Source organism: Plectropomus leopardus, chromosome 12, assembly GCF_026936395.1.
Source record: "Plectropomus leopardus strain MGB_pleo_1.0 chromosome 12, ASM2693639v1, whole genome shotgun sequence".
Classification (NCBI taxonomy): domain Eukaryota; kingdom Metazoa; phylum Chordata; class Actinopteri; order Perciformes; family Serranidae; genus Plectropomus; species Plectropomus leopardus.
The window spans coordinates 26422300-26443300 of record NC_142187.1 but is presented as its reverse complement, the minus strand read 5'-3'; the positions used below and the strand labels follow the sequence as shown (position 1 = coordinate 26443300).

The 21001-nt window shown below is 39.7% G+C and overlaps 1 protein-coding gene across 1 annotated transcript in view; it reads left to right on the top strand.

Moving 5' to 3' along the window:
- egfra (epidermal growth factor receptor a (erythroblastic leukemia viral (v-erb-b) oncogene homolog, avian)) overlaps positions 1-21001 on the top strand; it is a 55208-nt gene that overhangs the window by 16193 nt on the left and 18014 nt on the right. The window contains exons 2-15 of the mRNA XM_042497209.2: positions 11787-11938; positions 13902-14088; positions 14240-14371; positions 14532-14600; positions 15615-15733; positions 16119-16260; positions 16826-16942; positions 17619-17745; positions 18653-18726; positions 18814-18901; positions 19056-19255; positions 19424-19556; positions 19992-20082; positions 20709-20866. Coding sequence (XP_042353143.2) covers positions 11787-11938; positions 13902-14088; positions 14240-14371; positions 14532-14600; positions 15615-15733; positions 16119-16260; positions 16826-16942; positions 17619-17745; positions 18653-18726; positions 18814-18901; positions 19056-19255; positions 19424-19556; positions 19992-20082; positions 20709-20866 — 1789 coding nt within the window. The remainder of the gene's footprint in view (positions 1-11786; positions 11939-13901; positions 14089-14239; positions 14372-14531; positions 14601-15614; positions 15734-16118; positions 16261-16825; positions 16943-17618; positions 17746-18652; positions 18727-18813; positions 18902-19055; positions 19256-19423; positions 19557-19991; positions 20083-20708; positions 20867-21001) is intronic.

Sequence of the window (21001 nt, the reverse complement as noted above, 5' to 3'; positions counted from 1 at the left end):
ACTCTTGCCCTCTGCCAGTATGGATGAGGAAGAAACTACTCATCAGTGGATTTAAGGCCCTGCTGATGTGTAAAGCAGAGGTTGAATGGTGAGTAAGGGCTGAGCAACAGAGTGAAGCTTACTAATGCAAACCCGAGGGCTTTTGTAGAATATTCCTTTTATGGGGTCTCTCTCTGTGAAGACTCCAGCGGGGCAGAAGTTGCTGGAGACATGACTAAGGCGGTAACAGAGCTGTTGGCAGGCAATGCTGCGAAACAGCGGTTGGACCTACACAGAAATGAGCCTGTCAGCAATTGTGCTAAAAATAAGAAACCCTTGAGCAGAAAGGCTGCCTCAAAGAGCGTCTATCTCCTTTGTTTAGATGAAGTGAGGAGTCCAGTGAGTGAAAGTTATCTGTCCTCTCTGTTGCTCCAATATGGGCCTGCTGCTCTGCACTGGGAATGCTTAAATCAACAGGGGATTCCCGAATCACAGCTGCTTTCTCTTGCTGGAATGATGTGTGAAATGTGTGGGTTCCTTCGCTTGTGGTTGTTGTTTTTCTTTCTCTCTTCCTCCGCTCTTCTTTTCCAGGCATGGCTTAGTGACAGTTTGGTGGAAGGGGGGGGGCACTGAGCAGTGAGTTAGCAGCAGCTCGCCGCCCACTCCCTCTCCAGTCTTCCTCCCGTGCTTCCTGTGGGATTGAAGAGGAGTATGGTTTTAACAGGGAAGGAGAATGAGGAAAAAAAAAGGAGAGGTGGGGGTTGTCTTGGCTAGAATGGACTTCAATAGGGAGAATGTCTGGACGTTAAAGAGGAAGTGGGTTGAATGTTGGAGCATTGCAGCTGAATGGTGGGTGCATTATTGGAATTTAAATGGGGCCGGGGCGAACGGAGGCTGTGTGAGTTTTGGGTAACAGGAGTGGGATTGTTTGCTGCCTTTATGGAGGACTAATGGACTTTCCAACAGGGCATGTGGGAGAATTGTCCGACTGATGATATGTATTGTTTGATTATTTGGGCCATCATGTTTGGCCCCTCGTATATTGGTCACAGCTGGAGAGTAATAGGAGTGCAGCTGTGTTTAACGAACTCCAATAAATCAACCTGGTGCCCAGTAATTTATGCCTTTTTCGAGGCATCTTCTATCATTTATGGTTTGTTCAGTCATGGATATCGCTATTGGGTAATAAATGCATCATTGACTATTGAGATAAATGTGCAATGTGGTGATTATTCACAGCAGTAGCTCAAACAATAATCAGCATGAATGCAATGAAAGCTTCTCTTGTAGGTCAGTGGGCACATAATAAATGAATATTTAGCTAAATTAAAGGGTTGTCTCAGTGAAAATAAAAAAAAACCACATTTTCTCATTTACCCCTGCTGGTATGTGGCCATACAAAGTACTGCACAGATTTTGAGATATTTGACTGAGAATTTAGTCACCATGCCAAAATAATGCAGGTCAATGGAATTAAGGCTGGATGATAGGGAGAAAAATCAAATACCACAATATATTTTAAAGATAAAAACCTTGATATCAATATTGCAATAACATTGTGAGTTTGTCTATTGGTGCTTTTACAAAATATTTACACGGTGAGATTTTTGATAAATAATCATCAGTAAAGGGGTTATAATTACCAACTGGGTAAAGAAAAATAATATAACAGCGAGAATAGCCTGTTAAGTTCAGAAAATTGCATCACTTTACTGTAATGCATTCCTTTAAAACCAGGAAAAGACCACACTTACAATATGACAGTATCCAAAATCTAAGATGACATCCAGTCTCATATCACAATATCAATATTTTGACACTGACATAATATCATATTACACACTGAGCTGACACAGAGCAAAATTAGCACTTATTTGATGTCTTGTTTTGTCATAAAGCACTAAAGAAACCATAAAAAGAGATTTTTTTTTTTTTTTACTGAAACAAAATTGCTCAAACTGATTGATCAATTCTTAAATTAGTTGCTGATTAATTGTAAAAATTGGCAACTGAGAAATCATTGCAGCTTTACTATGTTCACCAGCTTTTTCTGTCTATGGTGTTTGGTAGGTTTGTCCCAGCTTCTTTGCTGAAAACAGATGCCTGTCGCAGCTGGAAATGAAACTGATGAGCAGTGAGACTGACCCAAAACACTGAAGTTGTATACCGAAAAAAAAAGACAACACTGAGCTAAAAGAGGCTTTAAAAATCCCTAGAATTGAGGAGAACTGCAGATTTGGGTAATGTCACTTGAAACGACCTCACACATAGTCATCTGAACCTTTGTGAATGTACAAATATTGATTTCTGCAGCTTTAAAAAGAAGAAAAACAGCTGTCTTTTTTCCAGCAACTTTGTCTCAGTTACTGTAAATAATCCAGAGACTTAAGTGTGAACAGTTTTTATTGGAACCGCATTGTACCGCAGAAACTATTCCTTTGAAAAATGATGACAGTGAGGTCTGTTGATTCTCCAGAGTAACAAGGATACCATTTCTGAAACAAATGTAGTTGAGTTTCATTTTCATCATTTTTTTTTATTGCTGTTAACATCACAGACAAAATTCCACTTGCGACCATTGTATGGGCTGGTATTTCTTTTCATTTAGGTGGACCTTTAACCGTTATGTAGTAAGTATAAGCTGTATATTGATTTAAAGGTCCAGTGTGTGTGATTTAGAGGCATCTATTGGCAGAATGGGATATAATATTCTTGACCATGTTTTCATGAGTTTTATAATCACCTGAAAATAAGAATTATTGTGTTTTTATGCCTCCGCATTGCTGATAGCCACGGCATTATGTTTCGACTTTTCCGTTCATCCCTTTGTCGTGAACGCAATACCTCAAAAACGCCACAGGGAATTTCTTCAAATTTGGCATGAACGTCCACTTAGACTCAGTAATGAACTGATAAGATTTTGGTGATCATAAGTCAAAGGTCACTTTCACCTTGTCTGTCTTATTCTTGTGAGGGTGATATCTCAAGATCTTCTTGAGGGAATTTCTACAAGTTTGGCACAAACATCTACTTGTACTTAACGATAAAGTGATTAGAATTTGGTGGTCAAAGGTCACTGTGATCTGTTTCATTTTTGTGAACACAATATTTCAAGGTCTTGGTGGAGTTTCCTCAAATTTGGCACAAATATCTACTTGGACTCAAGAATGAACTGTCTCAGTATTCTCACAGACATGGACGTATGATTCTGTAAAGAGTCTGGAAGTATGATAATAATCTTGGATTTTTCTGAACTTAATTGTAGAAATTTTGACGCCACCCAGTTGCTGATATCTGTAATGCACATGTGGAGGATGATTAATTGAATGGTAATTTTGGTGTAAAAGGAAAGATATAGTTGTGTGTCATTGGCATAGAAATGGTAACTGACATTGTTTAATATTTATAAATAACGGGATTGTCATTATGGATTTAAAGTCTTAAGAGCAACTTGACATTAAATTGTATTTATCTATTGATTTGGTCCTTAGATTAAACCTTTTTTGTCTACATACAGAGCGGGTCCTCATTGACAAAGTCTGTCATGTTGTTTCTACAGTAGCCCAGAATGGACAAATCAAACAGTGGCTCTAGACAGAAAGTTTTGATTTTTCATGTTGGGACACGGGGAAAGCTTCAGTTCTGCAATTTATCGCCAGATGCCACTAAATCCTACACACTGGACCTTTTACACCTAAGAATGTAAGAAGTGAAAACCTCTAAAGATCTCAACTGGTTCTGTCTTTTTTAATGAGGCGTTATAGTAGACCAATTTATATGCCTTTAAGGTCTCTGAAATGCTGATCTCAGTATCCAGGACTGTGAGTAGTATATTCCTGTGTTTGTGCAGAACCTAAATCCACGGTTTCCTCATGCTGAGGTGGAGAGTAAACATTATGATGGGCCCAGCCGCAGGTATCTGGAGTGTCTCACTGACTGGTAGAGAGTGCTCTTCAGGAGCGGAGAGTAAACACCAGCCTTTTTGGTCTTTATTTGGTCACTTTGCTGAGCTTTTAACAGGCTAAACTCCACTGTCTGCGCTGAGGCTCAGGCCGGGCCAGTGAGTGTAGTCACCGGGGTTGAACTTCAGAGGCCATGTGACGTATTCACTGGGATGCTTCATTTGCTTGTGCTCTACAGCTGGCCGCTCCAATGCTACGTCCCCCTTTGTTAGCCTTCAGGGAAAGGTCAGCCACGTTCATACATCATGTGTGAGGCTTTAACACCCCGTTTCCACAGTTTGACCCACAGCCGGCTGCAATGTCCCACATCCACATCGAGTTTAGCTGAACCACAAACCACTCCCTTTTTTTTTTCTCAGTTTCTTTTTTTCTTCTCTTACTTCCTCTCCATCAAATCTTTTTCTCCAGTTGTACATAGATTCAGACTGTCCTCTTCCCCTGGAGACGACAATCAGCTACCATCTGGTTCAGCATCACGGGTAGCCGTCTGGAGCTGACCCTGTGCAAAGATCAACTTCCTGTGATGTCAAAGGGACTTGTGTTGCTGTTTCACAGGGGATAGGGAGGGAAAGTGGGGGGGTATCCTCTTGTCCTTAATGGCCCCTTTTTTCTTTTTCTGAGGCCCCAAGATGTTTTCTCCAAGGGATTGATGCATCTCCCACGCAAAGGAAGAAATGCATTTCCCCCGAACAGAGAACAGGATATCAGGAATTTAATGTCAAACTACAAAGTATGTTTAAACAAATATTGTACACACCACCAAAGAATGCACGTATGACTACTTGTACTGCTAGTGCTGCCTTTATATGACATGTGATCTCTCCTCAGCCCCTGAATTTTAGCCATAAAATATACGAGGAGGAAGTATGAGCTGCATAGAAAGAATCAAGGAAGTGGATTTCCCCCCTTCTTTCACTGATAGTGGCCTTTGGGAGATTTATGCTTCCTTGGAATCTGAAGGTCTGGAAATTTGAGTCAGTGCAACCTCTAAATGAGCCCCAACTTTAAACTGAGGCCAATGACAGCAGAACTTGTTTTTTTTTCCGCTTCTCATCAACATCCTCCTACCATACGTGCAGAGACATATGAGGGGGTTAACCATAATTTACCTCTAAATGAGGGAATTAATCTTGGCATCGATTTGTTATCAGCGGAGGAACACTGCAGATTGAGTTACATGAGATACTTTGCCGTAATGCTGTTGACTTGGAGAGAGAAATAAACAAGTCATGTCAGTTAGCGTTGTTACTTCCCTTTAATTATGTATAAGTTTTCAGATAATGTGATTATCGGACTCTGGACACAGCGTAATTGAATTACAGGTAGTGAATGAGAGGAAGAGAACGCGGCAGAGCCATTTCTGATGTCTGCAGAAAGGTAGAGAGCCTGATGATTTAAATCTATAGTAAAAGCTCACTGTACCAAAGAAAACCATTAGATGGGTTTGAGAAGTTTTTCGCCATGTCCCTGGGAAGCTTGGTTTGCATTTGTGGACATTCAGTGTTTCCTCTCATGGCTGGGAATCTACAGTATATCATCCAAACATGTGAATGAGACCTCAAAATGTGAATTTATGGCAAGCTTTTTTCCTTTTGGTACTTAACATTGTACATTTGATCTTACCATGTTTAGTTAATGTGTCTCAAATATTTATTGTAACATTTGTCTGCCGTGACTTTGGTTTTATACCCGGCTTCACTTGTTCCCCTTCTTCTCTGTCGAGTAAGTTCTTCAGCTTCAAAGTTGAAAACAGAGGTTTACGTTTTAAAGTTTGGTGCCAACGCTGCTTGCAGGGTTAAAGGGATGCCCTTTAGAAAGCTTAAAAACCAAAAGTTGGACATTTTTGGGAATATGCTTGTTTGGTTGAGTTAAATAAAATGATTGATATCACTCTCATATCAGCCATTTAGCTTAGCATATAGACTGGAAACACTGGGAATCAGACAGGCCTTATGCTAAACATGATCAGAACGAGCCGAGTGCGTGACATGTGGATTTGCTGCTTGCAACGTTCTCGAGAACTACTCTTGAAAACAACTTCAAACTTGACACAGCCTTTTTTGGGATATGAGCAACGCACCTAGACCTTAATCAGCTTTAGAGTCATTATGATGTTAAAATGTGAAAAATATTTAATTATGTGGCTGTTTTTCACTCATTGTACCCAGAAAAAATGTACACAAGGTCCCCAATGCACTTAAAAATATGCAACTCAGGGAAATACTTCTTACTTTTTACTTTTTATATATACTTACTTCAGAGGAAAATATTGTTCTATTACATTTACCTGACATACATGTTACTCATTGTGTTGCGGATTCAGATTTACTCACAAAATCTAAAAATTCAAATATAATGCATTATTATTCATTTAACTATTCAGCGTTGTATTAGTACGGGGTAAGTAAATGGTGCTGATAATGTCTCTTTTTCACTCTTCACTTAAAGCAAAAATTTCAGTGCATTTTACTTTTATTGTCCACATCCACTTCAATGAAAAACAATATAGCGGACTACTACATTTACCTGAAAGAGACTTGTTGTTCAGTTGTAGATTCAAACACTGGTGAAAAAACATGAAGGCATTATTTTCCAAATAGCTGTATATGTCACTTGCATTGACATTACCCTGCTTTTAAAGTAGAACATGGATTACATTTTTTATTTTATTTTTTAACTTTGGAAAATCAATATGTCAAAGAAAAACACACTCAAGCTTCACTATTAGTGATCAGTGACACCTGACAGACTCTCTGCAGAGCCCAACTTCAACAGTACACGTCCCTCAGCAATACTCCCACCAAGTGTGCAGTAGGTTGGATGAACGGTTCTCCAGATATGTGGAGGACACACTTACACATATATAGAGATTCTTTACTTTATACCTGGTTTGTTTAACAAAAAACAAAGTGTAAAAACTGCAATTCACAATTTCACGGTGGCTTAGATACAAGCTAAACTAACCACTTGCCAGCAGGAGCTTCTCATTTACTGCACATAAAAGTAGTGTCATTGCTTTCATCTGACTCTTAGCCTGAAAGCAAATAAGCATGTTTTCCAAATACCAAACTATTCCTTAAAGTTAAGTTTTTTCACAGGGGACTATATTATTTATATTTTTGGTATTTTTGTGTTGGATAACAGTATATTGTAGGCTTGCCTGTGATTTTGCACAGTGCATGCACAGTTCTACTCTTTAAGTAACAAACGTTTAAACATTATGTGGTACAATTTAAGTAATTATTCCTCAATTAGCAGCTCTTGGAGAGAAATCAAGGTGGCTGAAACACAGATTTGACCTGCATTCCCTGTCACAGTAGCATGTGCATTCTCAATTTCAGTGTGGTATTTGAGTGTGAACCTGAACAATGAGCTAATTATCTCCCATTATTATTGGACAGTCTCTTTTTCTGTAGTCGTGCAGATCCTATAGCCTCAAGAAACAAATATCTACCCACACACCCTTGACTTCCAACACTAGTCCCCAGATAAACATCAAATGAGTGATATGCGACCGCATATTTCAACAAGCTTAGATGACTAATGATTGGGTTTATCAAGTCTTTTGTTACGCTCTTACAGGGTGCTAATCAACGCAGCGCAATCCAGTGAATACTATGTACTCGTAACAACGTTGCACACTCACTCACACACATGCCTGTGCACACACCCACACACACATGCATAAAGCAGAGATATACCAGACCTGACACTCCTTGCTCGTCGAGTAACCTCCTGGACATTTTGTGACGACAATACAACCAGAGGAAGTGAAGCAATCTGTAATTAGTCTCTGTCACAGTATCAGTTACGTCATTGCAGGCTCCACCCTTGCATTTAAGCAGATTGGTAACTATGTTTCTGGTGAATTGATGAGTCAAAATGAAATCAGGTGCTATGGAAAAAGCAACGTCTCCAGTAATTTCCAATCTGCTTATGCTTTTCTTCACAAGCTGTCTCGTCTAGCTGGAAGATGAACGTTCTGCAACACAACAAACTCAGACACTGAATATGAGATTGGATTTTAAGAAGGCTGTGGTTACAAAAAAGTGAAAGCAGGCACAACTGAAGCCATCTTTTAGTAATAACTTCTGTGTAGCTACAGCCTGACCTTGTTTTTTTCTCATGGGCTGTGACCTGAAGAGGAAGTCCGTTTATGGTCGTGCAATATCAGGTCATTTACCACCTGCAACCGAATTATGAAATCAACAAGTGGACAGAGGAGAATGTTTACTGCAGATATACTGCTGCTTGCTTGAGCAATCAACAGATTTCTTTTCTTCCTTATGCACCACGCTGGAGGAAGTTTGTTGAACCTTTAGTCACCTGGCCTCCTGCAGCCTTTACTGCACATCATAAATATTAACAAAACAAAACATTCAGACAGAAAGCAGGCTGGGTTGTATGCATAGATATGCCGTATATGGTGAAACAACAAACTAATTAACCATAATTAGCGTCCCTATTAGCAAACTGTCATTCAGAATGTCCAAATCAGGTTGATTAATATTCACAGCTGCACGCTCATGACAACCTTTTTGTTTATTACAGTGCAGTTTCTCAGTCTGAGCAATAATTAGGGGGCTAATTGCATCTCACATGGCTACTCTAATTAAAACGGTCAGCTTGCCTTTGCGAGTCTGCCTCTGTTGCCTGGGCGTTAGGCTGCTGGACTGCAGGGTTTATGTCAGGGAGATCCCTCAGGGACAAACTAATGAGGACGAAGAGGAGGGAGGGCAGGAGACAGCTGTTTGTGCCTAATTCTCACTGATTCGGTGCACCATCGCTGTTGGTTTGTGCAAATTTAAAACAACAACCTGAGAAACTCATGATAAATTAAGTAGAAACTGAGAGTGTGAATTTAAAGTTCTTAGTGTAATAATAGATAATAGACTATACTGGGAACCACATATAAATTAAATGAAGTCCAAAATATCAAAGTCCTATGCAACATTATATAAAGTCAAAGATCTTCTGTTACACATGTATACTGTTCCTTTATACTCCCATATATAACTCACTGTGTGGAAGTGTCGAGAAATACATACAAAACAAGCAAAAATCCAATCTTAATACTTCAAAAAACAGCCATAAGTTTTGTAAACAAAACCTCCTACTGGGAACCAACAAACCCACTCTTTATCAAATTTAAGCACTCAAATTCAAACACTGGGTTGATTTCAAAACAGTTCAAATCATGCACGGAGCTAAAAGTCAACTACTACCTAATAGTATCCAAAAGTTGTTTCAAATGAAAAAAGGTTTGCATGATTTTAAAGGAATTTGTATGTTAAAGAAACAGTGAGTGATGCCTAACGCTAAGTATCATTGTTTTACAGTCAAAGGGGTTAAAAAAACATATTGAAGGGACATGAGATGGTAGAACAGAGAGGGGTAGGGTACAGATTCAGATTCAAACAACTTTATGTCCATCCATCCATCCATTTTCTTATCCGGAGTCGGATAACAACTTTATGTATTTTGTAAAAATAAATAAATTATTGTTTATTATTCATTTATTTTATTAGTATACTTTTCCTCCTTTTCGGACATGAAATACTTACGTTAATTACTGAATATTTGTAGCAGCCAGCTTTTTTTTGCATGTAAACTAAACTAATCCAAACTAAAAACTAAACAAAAGTGAGTAAGATGCACAGTGCAAGAAGCAAAGGAACTAAACTTTGGCTTTGGTCTCTGCTGCAGTTTGCCCGGTCTGAAAGATGACTGTCTCTTTCTTCAATGCAGCACATCAGGGATGACGCAGTGCAATCAAGTGAGCTGTTATATACAGTATTGTGAGATGTGTTTCAGAGTTCGGAGTGTATGTTTTGGCTTTCTTTGCAGTCAAGAGCAGACACGTTGAGGAATGTGACCCAGAAGACATTTCACCGGCACTTTTCTATCTACAACAGGAGTATTTGTTTTTTTAAAACTATTACTTAAACTAACCCTTAAATTAAACTTAAAAGAGAGAAAATCAATTATGTGCTTATTATATGTGCATGCAGAGCGTGTTTAAGTGTGTGTCTGAGCATTTCGCAGCATCGCTGACTCTTTAGTGCCAGTCAGAACCTGTCCGACCAGCTCAGGAGACTCGAGAACAGAGCGAGGAAGACAACCTGCTCTCTTAAAGCTTGCACTCTTCCTTTAAAAACGGCATCAAATAAAACAGCCTCTTGTGTCTCCTGCACTTATCAGTAAAACTGCCTTCCTTATCTCAGCCCTTTATTGCATAAAGCCAGATAGGCTGCCCACATTTGTAGTCCTGTGAATCTCTCTGAATTGCTTTGTTGTTATTGGCACTGAAAACTCAAAAAAGTGCACGGATCAGCATGCGATGTAAGCCCTTAGTTGTTATTTAGTCATGTCAAGAACTTGCCCTAAAATCAGATATGCTTATACTCGGCTAAAGTTGTTGAGACTGTTATCAATTATGAGCTTTAGAAAGCTAAAGTTACCAGCAAGAAACTTACTCTCAAATCTCATGGAATCTGTGACACACCAAATCTCTTCTCTGAAATGACACAATGGGTTTGGAGAAGCTGGTCGCTGTGGTTGTTTTAACTAGCCTGCACAGCGGCGGAAAGATTCAGCCCTCTGCCAGCATAAATACAGCCAGCTCACTTTGACTCATGAACCAGAACTCAGCTTCATTGCTGAGATTTGATTCCTATTGTAGATGCAACCCACAACGGTTATTTTCACATGAAAGCTGGCCAAGTTATGACTGTGCAGACCAAATTCACAAACAGACACACACAGACAGTCATCAATTGAGCCGGGGTGTTACATAAGCGGTAAATGTTTCTGACACTGTCGGCCTCGGATAAGTGCTTTTGTGACACAGCAGATGACTTACAACCAGTTTGTATCTTGTGTTTCAAGTAACATTCAAATATATCTAACAAAATTCTCCAATCTAGCTGAGGCTAGAAGCATTATGTTTTCGGGTTGTCCCTCCATCTGTCCGTCTGTCCCATTCTTGTGAATGCAATTTCTAAAAATCATTTTGAGGGAATTTCTTTAAATTTGGCACAACTGTCCACTCACGCTCAACTAGAAAATGATAAGATATTAGTGGTCATGGTTCAAAGGTCAAGGTCACTGTGACCTTGTTTGTCTCACTCTGGTGAACACAATATCTAAAAAACGCTCTAAGTGGATTTCTTCAAATTTGGCACAAACATTCATTTGGACTTAATTATGAACAGATTAGAATTTGGTGGTCAAAGGTCAAGATCAATGTGACATTTTGTCCAACCCGCTCTTGTGCACGCAGTATCTCAAGAAGGCCTTGTGGGAGATTCCTCAAATTTGGCAAATATTTAATTAGACTCAATGAACTGACTACATTTTGGTGGTCAAAGGCCACAGTCAATGTGACTTTGCGTCCGTATCATTCTCTTTAATGCAATATCTCAAGAAGGCCTTTTGGGAATATCCTCAAATTTGGCACAAACATCCACCTGGACTTAAGAACGAACTGATTAGAATTTGGTGGTTGAAGGTCAAAGGTCAAGGTCATTTTGACCTGACAAAACATGCTTTTGGCCATAATTCAAGAACAAATTTGCTAATTGTGACAGAATTTCAAACTGTTATCTTTATAACACAAAATTATGAAGTACTGACATGATATAGCCGAAGGTCAAAGGTCAGCCTTACTGTGACATCATAATGTTTTGCAGAAACACTTTTCTGGCTATATCGTCAGTACTCAGGAAGGAGGGAAAGGAGAGACATTTGGTTAGACTGGTCAAACTGTTACTGTAACTTGACTGGTGCGTAGGGTCTTATTATCACTATGCAGTAACTCAAAATGTATTTTGTCTTTCTTTGCAGTATGTCAAGGCATCACCAACCGTTTAAATCTTCTGGGTACCAAAGAGGACCACTACCTGAACATGGTTAAGACCTACAGCAACTGCACCGTGGTCCTGGAGAATCTGGAAGTCACCTACATGGAGGACCACCGTGACTTGTCCTTCCTTTCGGTAAACACTGTACTCCGTTAGCAGCGGACACTTAATGTGCACAAAATAGATGGGAGAAGTTTCCAATCATCTCTTTGGTGGTCTGAATCCAGTTTGCCAGACAATCTGTCCAGCATCTTCGCAGGCTCTACACTGCTCTTATCGCTTCAGTGCAGATAATTAAAATCAGTGGAGAGTAAGTCTTTAGTGACAGATGATTCAGTGTGTTTGTGGCGCTCCAGTTGGAGCTTCGCTTGAACCCCAGCTGTAGCGACAAGGTTGTGAACACTGGGCAGATGTGACGAGGGACCACACACACTCACATGCAAGCTTGCACACACAAACAGAATAACATACAAGTCAGCAGATATCATGCAGTAGTTGCAAGGGCCAGTGCGGAGGGGGCATGACTCCTTCACTTTTCAAAATCTCGTTTTTCTCCCTCTCACTTTTTCATCTTCAGCTTGATAAAATCTCCTTTTACAGTGTCTGCTTCCTGTCCAGCTGTCATAATCCAGACAAGAGAAGCTCTGAGTCAATAAAACTGCTGTACTCACAAGAAGGTCGTCTACACTCACTACAAGAAATGATACAAGTGACAGAGATAAATTTGACAGCTTTTTTTTACTGGTGGAGGTTGTTGCTGAAGCCTGAGCGGAAGACCTGTAGGGACTAGTCAGGATTTTAAAGGGACAGTTCACCCCAAAATCAAAATTACATATTTTCCCTTTTCCCTGTAGTGCTACTTATCAATCTAGTTAGTTTTGGTGTGAGTTGCAGAGTGTTGGAGATAGAGGCTGTACATGTCTGCTTTCTCTCCAATGTAATGGAATGAGATGGCACTCGACTTATCGTTCTCCAAGCACAATAAATAATAAATACAACTCGACACCTATGTTTTTTCTCAGAAATCATGATGCAGTTACTCAAGATAATTTGCGGACCTTGTTTTAAACAGTGTCATGAAGGAACTATTTCCTTTCTGCTGAACTACACCCACCAGCCTTATCACTGCGCAGAAGGAAATGTGCATCTACTCATGGATGAAAGGCTAGTGCTTGTGACAACGCGAGATGTATACATAAATGACGTCCTCCTCGGCTGAGCTGTAATGTTAGCTAGCTCGGTGATGCTAGGTGAGCTAGCAGCAGATGTACACTTCCTTCTGCACAGTGATACGGTTGGCAGCTGTAGACTGTGAGAAATAAAATAGTTCCTACAGAAACTTCCCATTACAAGGTGTGTGGATTATTTTGAGTCATGAGTCATGGTCTCTGGATGAGACTTTTCTGTGAAGTTTTATGAATGTATTTATTGGCACTTTGAGCATTACAGGCTGAGTGCCATATTGTTCCGTTATATTGGAGAGAGGGCAGACATCTCTACGGCCAATATCTTAAATATTAAGCAGCTCACAGCAAAACTATTTCCGTTAACTATTAATTATTCTAATTTTAGATTAAAGTCAACACTATATATTAATGATACAGTTATTAACATGCATTTCAAATTTATGCCACCATTATGGCCAACAAATTTCTCTATATTATGTTGTATGGTTGATATAAATGTATATAAATGCTTGGAGAATGCCTGACTCTCTGTTTGACTTTCTGACTCTACAATTCTACAATTTCATTTAATAGACGCTTTTATCCAAAGCGACGTACAACACAAGCAAGAATTTAGACTTAAGGAAAAAAAACCCTTAGTAAGTGCAAAAAGTGCTTCAGGTGTGATTGGTCACAAGTATTGCCGTCTAGTGGCAGAAGAAGTGCTGCACAGCCCCCTTTTTTGTTTTTTTTTTTTTTTTTTAAACCAAAGTAATAACCATTAGCTATCTCAGCATCTGAGATTCAACAATCTCAGTATCACTACTTACGATGACAGTCAACATACAACATCACACAACTTTGTCAGTGCTAGATAACTCAGCTTCTTTACTTTCTAACTAGGCTTTTTCTCTTATTTTACTTCTGCACAGTCTATTGAGGAAGTGGGCGGCTATGTGCTGATTGCCCTCAACACAGCATCCAGGATTCCTCTGCAGAATCTTCGGATCATTCGAGGTCATTCGCTCTATGAGGGAATGTACGGCCTCGCTGTGCTCACCAATTATGACAAACCTACAGGTCAGGGCACCGACCAGATTCTGCTGACCAGCCTGACAGGTTAGTCCACCTCTCTGTTTCTTTAGTTCTCTGGGAGAGGATTTTTTTTGCCAAACCTTGTGTTATTATAAACCTGTAAAAAAATTTGTGTGGTAAAATTAATTACGTAGTGTTGTTGGAATCACCCAGCAGTATTTTTTTTCTCTTGCAGAAATTCTTAAAGGCGGTGTTAAGTTTGGGACTAACCAGCCATGCAATGTCGAAACAATACAGTGGTATGACATTGTCAACGCTGAGAGCAAACCCAAAATGGTGCTTCCATTGCCCATCAGTCATCCACGTTGTAAGTTAAAAACATCACAGCAAAAAGCAAAGACTGCACAGAAATAAATTCATCTTCTTTCTTTAAAATTCTTATTAAAGAATTCTTATTAAAGAATTTTAAGGTGTGAAATTCAAATTCAAATGTTTTCTTGTTTGTTTCTTGTTTTCTACTTTTACAGGTAAAAAATGTGACTCAAGCTGCTTCAATGGCTCCTGCTGGGCACCCGGTCCTGAAAACTGTCAGACCTGTAAGCATTGATTAAATTTTATCATGGAAACTAACCAAAAATTCAATACTGGATTTAAGCTGTAATCTGTAACCTATTTTAAATAATATGTTATTATTAGTATACAGTATATCTAAACTCATGATGTGCTAAAACACTAAAAACAGTTTGCCATCCTTTTAGATAATTTACATACTCTAACGCTGAGAAAAAAATGTGTCTTTCTGCATATTCAGATTACTTTGTGGTCTATTAACAAAAGTAAAGTGAATTGATTTGCATTTATGCTCCTTTCATTTTGCCATAATATGAACATGCAAAGTGTTGTGATATACATTTCAAAGGAACAATTTACCCCAAAATAAAAAGTCCTTAATTTTCCCCTTATCTGTAGTGCTACTTATTAATCTAGATTGTTTTGGTGTGGTTTGCAGACTGTTTGAGATATCTCCCTTCTTGTGAATTTATAAAACTAAGCACTAAAAAAGTACATTTGAAAAATTCAACAGCAATGTCCCTTTTTAGAAATCATGACCTGGTTACTCAAAATAATCCACAGACCTTGTTGTGAACTGTTACATGTAGGAACTATTTTCTTTATACCAAACTACAGCTGCCAAACTACAGTTGCCAACTGAACCTCCTGTCCATGAGTAGATGCATGCTTCCTTCTTCTATAGGGAAATAGTTCCCTACATGAAACAGTTTACACCAAGATTTTTCACAACCAGGTCATGATATCTGGAAAGAGACATTGTTATTGAGTTTTTTGATTGTGTTTTTTGGCACTTTGAGCACCACAAGCCGCATGCTATCTGGTTCCACTGTATTTGAGAGAAGGACGATATCTCACCAAAACTCCTCAATTCATACCAAAACAATCCAGATTAATACATAGCACTAGAAGTAAGTTTAAAAATATGTATTTTTAATTTTGACTTGAACTGTCCCTTTAATATGGCCTCAAAATTAAAAAAAAAATAGAAAAACTTGCTAGAGGTCATTCCAGTGACTTTGCCCTGTCCTCATGTCCAGTGACAAAGCTGAACTGTGCACAGCAGTGCTCTAAGAGATGCAAAGGGCCTTCACCCAGTGACTGCTGTAATGAGCACTGTGCTGCAGGCTGCACAGGACCGCGGCCCACCGACTGTCTGGTGAGAGAAAGACACCTTCACACAGGGGACAAGAGTCATGATATGCTAAAGGAGTTGGGGAGGAGACAAGCTTAAGCAACAAAACACACTGAATGTTTCATATTTAAGCATCAAATCTGCATGAGGAGCCTCCAACAAAACAAAGCCCTCACTCAGTGGCATCTGTTTTTATGATCAGAAGTACTGTTATTGGTTTCAGTACCAATGAGACAAATAACTGCTGATTAAATCTGTTATTTGGCAGTGCCTCCAGTATCGGCGTCTGCTCTCTCTCTTAGTGCAGTGCTGAGGATTAAGCCAGGGCTGTAGAGGAATGCAGTGTTATCATTAGTGTGGGGCTCTGTTATGGTCCCTGTGTACTGGATGACTTTTGTTTGTGCTGCAGGCCTGTCGGGACTTCCAGGACGACGGGGTGTGTAAGGACTCCTGCCCGGGCCTCATGCGCTACGACCCCAACCTGCACCAGCTGGTACCCAACCCACATGGAAAGTACAACTTCGGGGCCACGTGTGTCAAGAGCTGCCCACGTAAGAACGGATAAACTAAACTTAGTCCAAATTTTTTGTATTTTTTTTGCCAAGATTGTTCCTAAACTTTTCACCTTCCCAGACACTGATATATTAATGGTATACTCTGAAGCTGTTGTTTTGGCAGTTAAGATAAATAAAGTAAAACAAGCAGGCTTCACTGGCCAGTGTGAAACAAATCATGCATGATTATGAGCATTTTCACAGTGTGGTATGCTGAACAAGTGCCCAGGTTGTCCTTCAGTTGTTACACATTCAGTGGTTACAGTTTGTCTAAGTTTAATTATAAACTGTAGAAACATCGAAAGAAAATGATTGAGTTTCAGGGCGTGTTAATGCAACAACTTTCTTTCTCAGTTTAACTTACACAGGTCTGTCCCAGTGTTACACAGTATATACTGTAAGGCTTGCAGCATTATTATTATGCATCTATAATCATGTTTTTTGCATAACTCATACAGGTTATTAATGCTTAAAGGCTTATTTAAATGTTTTTAATTTTATTCAACCTGTAAATGTTGCATAATTGTGCAGTAAATAGCTTGTATTTTTGGAATAATTCCAGATAACTATGTTGTAACTGATCATGGAGCGTGTGTGCGGACGTGCAGTGTTAACACCTACGAGGTGGACGATGGAGGAATCAGGAAGTGCGCCAAGTGTGACGGACTGTGCCCAAAAGGTAGGGGGTTAAACTATCACTCAACAACCTGGTGACATGTTTCTGACTCATATAGAGTGTAGTGTGCAATGGTGGAAGAAGATTTATTTTGTTTTACAGTTCAGAGGAACTTGAGTGCTTTCGTGTTATGCTATTCAAACTTCAGCTTCGAAACATTTCAAGCCAGTGTTACTCTGTGTTTTTTTTTGTTTTGTTTTTTTTTAACTTTTACCATTTTTGGATATGTCTTGCTTAGAGTTAGATGAGTAGATTGATAACCATTCTTAGTACAGTAATTACAAAGTGAGCTGTTACAGCCAGCAGCAAAGAAACTTAGCGACCCCCCCAATATACCACAAATGTAATTTTTACAAGTCAGTATTTGAACGAATTAAACAAAGGAGGTATAACATGTTAACTAATAAGCATTAGAGGTGCTGCTAGGTGGATTTTTTTTTCTGTTTTCTTTAAGGAAACATACTACTTGCATAATAATTACTTTTGATACTTCACGTAGTACCTTACTTTACTTGGTAGTATTGCTTATATTTCTTAAGGGTCTGAATACTACAGTACTTTTAACAGTTTGCGGTCTCTAAAATGCCCTGCTCAGATTCAGCTTAAAACCCAAATTTTGAGTACAGTCAAGATCTTTACATCAGTTTCTGTACTGATTTGTTTTCTTAATTGTTTACAGTGTGTAATGGACTTGGAACAGGAAATCTGACTCACACCCTGTCTGTCAATGCCACCAACATCGACTACTTTAAAAACTGCACAAAAATCAATGGTAACATTGCTATCATCCGCACTTCGATTCACGGGTAAGTCAAGGACATCAAAGGGATAGTTTGGATCTTTTGAAATGGGGTTGTATGAGGTACTTTCCACAGTTAGTGTGTAACATACAGTAAATGTCAGTTGGCATGCCCTCAGTTTGGAGAGGCAAGTAGGAGTACCAACAGAGAAGCGAAGCAATGTACTGCTGCAGACAGGGTCAGCAACAAAACATACTTTAGACACAGAAAAGAAGTCCCACTTTTCACCGCTTTGTCTTGACACAGACAGCAGTTTTGACAGGGAACTGTTAAGCTGTTAAATGGCTCTCTGCAAAGCCAGACTCCATTGAGAAGAACAGTAATTTTACCTCTCAGAGCACAGGGGTGGCTGGGCTACTGCTGCATTGATCAGTCAGTTTTTTTGTGTGATTTTGGCATTAAAAAGGGTTCGTTCTGATTTACTAAAGTCGCACAGTAACACAAACTAACTACCTGATCGAGGCAGCGGTAGATCAGCTGATACTGAGTTCAGTGAGCTAAAATTACTGTTTTTCTTAATGGAGTGTAGTGGCTTCCCTATCAGAGCAGGACGTCTGCATCGAGGCAAAGTGGTGATAATATTCTCAATGCAACGTACACTTAATCCATTATTGATTTTTTTTAATTGGGACTTTTTTGAGTAGGCCAGAATATGTTTTGCTGCCTTCATTACAGCTTTTCAATGCTCTGCTTCTGTGGCAGTTCTCCTGCCTTCTTCTCCAAAGTGGGGCTGTGCTGACCATCATCTATTATATGGGATACACTGACTATGGGAAAGTACCTCATACAACCCACTTTAAAAGGTCCAAACTATCCTTTTAACAGCATTTTAGCTTACAGGCCTTTGTATACCAATGCTATTAAATGTAATAGATTACCGAGCAGCTAACATGTACATTCTTGTTATTTTTAGTGATTCATATACCAAAACACCGAAGATGGAGCCTTCTCAGCTTGATGTGTTTAAGACAGTTAAGGAAATAACTGGTAAGACTGCATAACAGCTGAGTAATGCATGACACATTAAATGCACGCTGAAGTGTTTCACAATTAACAATCCATGTGTTGCTTCAGGATACTTGTTGATTCAAGAGTGGCCAGCAAGCATGAGCTCACTCAGCCCATTCAAGAATCTGGAGATCGTTCGAGGACGAACTAAACGGTATGTTCCTTGTAAAAGCCCCCCCGTAGATTCACAACAGCTGGATCAGGAGAAATGAATTTGTTATTTGAGCGCTAAGCGCTATTCAAGGCTGTCATAAAATCTGCCTTTTTTCTTGTCCTCTTCCTGTTCCACCTTTTTTTTTCTTTTGTAGTGGAAGCCGCAGTGTGATGGTAGTTCAGCTCGGCATCAGCTACCTGGGGCTTCGCTCCCTGAAAGAAATCAGCGGTGGAGACGTGGTCATCATTAAGAACAAGAACCTGTGCTACACTGACAAAAGTCACTGGAAGAGGCTCTTTAAATCAGAAAGCCAAAGTGCTACAATAGAGGACAACGCTGATGCTGCCACATGTGGTAAAGTGAATTTGTTTTTCCCACACTGAACTCAGCCAGATCATTTTTGTTGTTTTGTTTTGCAACTGCTGATTACACAATGCACAAGCCAGATTTAATTAATGGAATCTTATTTCAAAATTGGATAATTATGCTGAAAAGATCTTGAGATTGTATGTTTGTTTTCAGCTCTGAGGAACAACACTTGTGACAGAAAGTGTACCACGGACAGCTGCTGGGGCCCCGGCCCGGACATGTGTTTCTCCTGCCGTGACTACAGCCGTGATGGGAGCTGTGTTGACTCCTGCAACATCCTGGAGGGGTGAGGGAGGAATCTGGGTTTAATGCCTTTTTAAGCTCCGAAATGCAGTGTTCCGTATTTTAGACAAACAGTCTGAACATCAGATCTGTGCTCTCTGAAGTTAACTCCCTCAAAGTCTGTTTTCATACCACAAGCATTTCCAGACTATGACATTAAATGAGGATTTATTGATAAATCGATTCAAAGTCCAAATACGATCCAAGGTATTTTGAACTTAAACTTCCAGTAGATTTAAGACAAACACTGTCGCTGAAATGGCACATTCACTCACATCTGTTTATCTTTGCAGATCTCTGTCAAACATTGAATCTGGACATGCTTACAGTTTAACTTGTGCCCTCGAAAAAGGGATCAAGAATTTCACTTCACATGTAACTGTTTGAGTTGAGGCGCGCTGGTGGTGAGAGTCTGTCTGCTTTGTTGTTGTTTTTGCAGAGAGCCGCGGGAGACCGTCGTGAATAAAACCTGCGTGGAGTGTCACCCCGAGTGTCTGCGCTTGAACGGGACTGCAACCTGCAGTGCCCCTGTATGTGTGTCTCAAAGCTATTATCACAAATATTACAAAGACAGTTCTACTAATGCAGAGCAGCTTTGTGGACATTATTTATGAATGTGATAATTAAATATCATGTTTTTTGTGTCAGAATCAAAGAGCATGAAATGTGTTGAGCGCTACCAATTTCTCCATCAACAGCAGCCTCATTAGACCATAATGCAGTGCAGCCACAAGGCATGTTGTGTTTTGGATGAAGGGTGTGGCTGCGTGATCTAGTTGGCACACAGTCTATATTCTCATAATCCTGTCTTTGACTGAAAACAACAAGTTCACGCCCTGTTTTGAGGTTGTTTAAAGCAACTCTTGGAATGTAGGGTATCATTATTGAAAAAAGAAGTTGATGGGTTGAAAGAAAGTATCACATTGCAGCACTTGATTGCAATAAGTCTCACAGAGAACAGAGTTATACAGGCTCAAACTAAACCACCAAACATTTCTGGGTGGGTTTTTCAGTGCCAAACATTTGGATCTTTATGGAAAAGATTGACACAGCTTGGTTTGAGAAATTATTACTATGAGACAGGGCAGTTTACATAATATTTACTACTCCTCTCAAGAGCGTCGTAAACATCATGTTTTTTTTCTTTTACTTTCAGGATCCTGGAAACTGTACTAAGTGTGCCAACTTCCAAGACGGCCTGTTCTGTGTGTCTCGCTGTCCCCAAGGAGTGCCAGGGGAGGACGACACACTGGTGTGGAAATACGCAGATGCGATGAAAGTGTGCAAGCTCTGCCACAAGAACTGCACTCAAGGGTAAAAGCATTGTTCAGCCCAACCTGAGAACTGGCACCATGTTTCTCTGTGTTGCAAACATTTGTCTGTTGTAATGTTAATGCAGTAACTTAATCCAAGCCAGGAGGGTCAGCTCTGGTTGAGTTGGCGCAGACC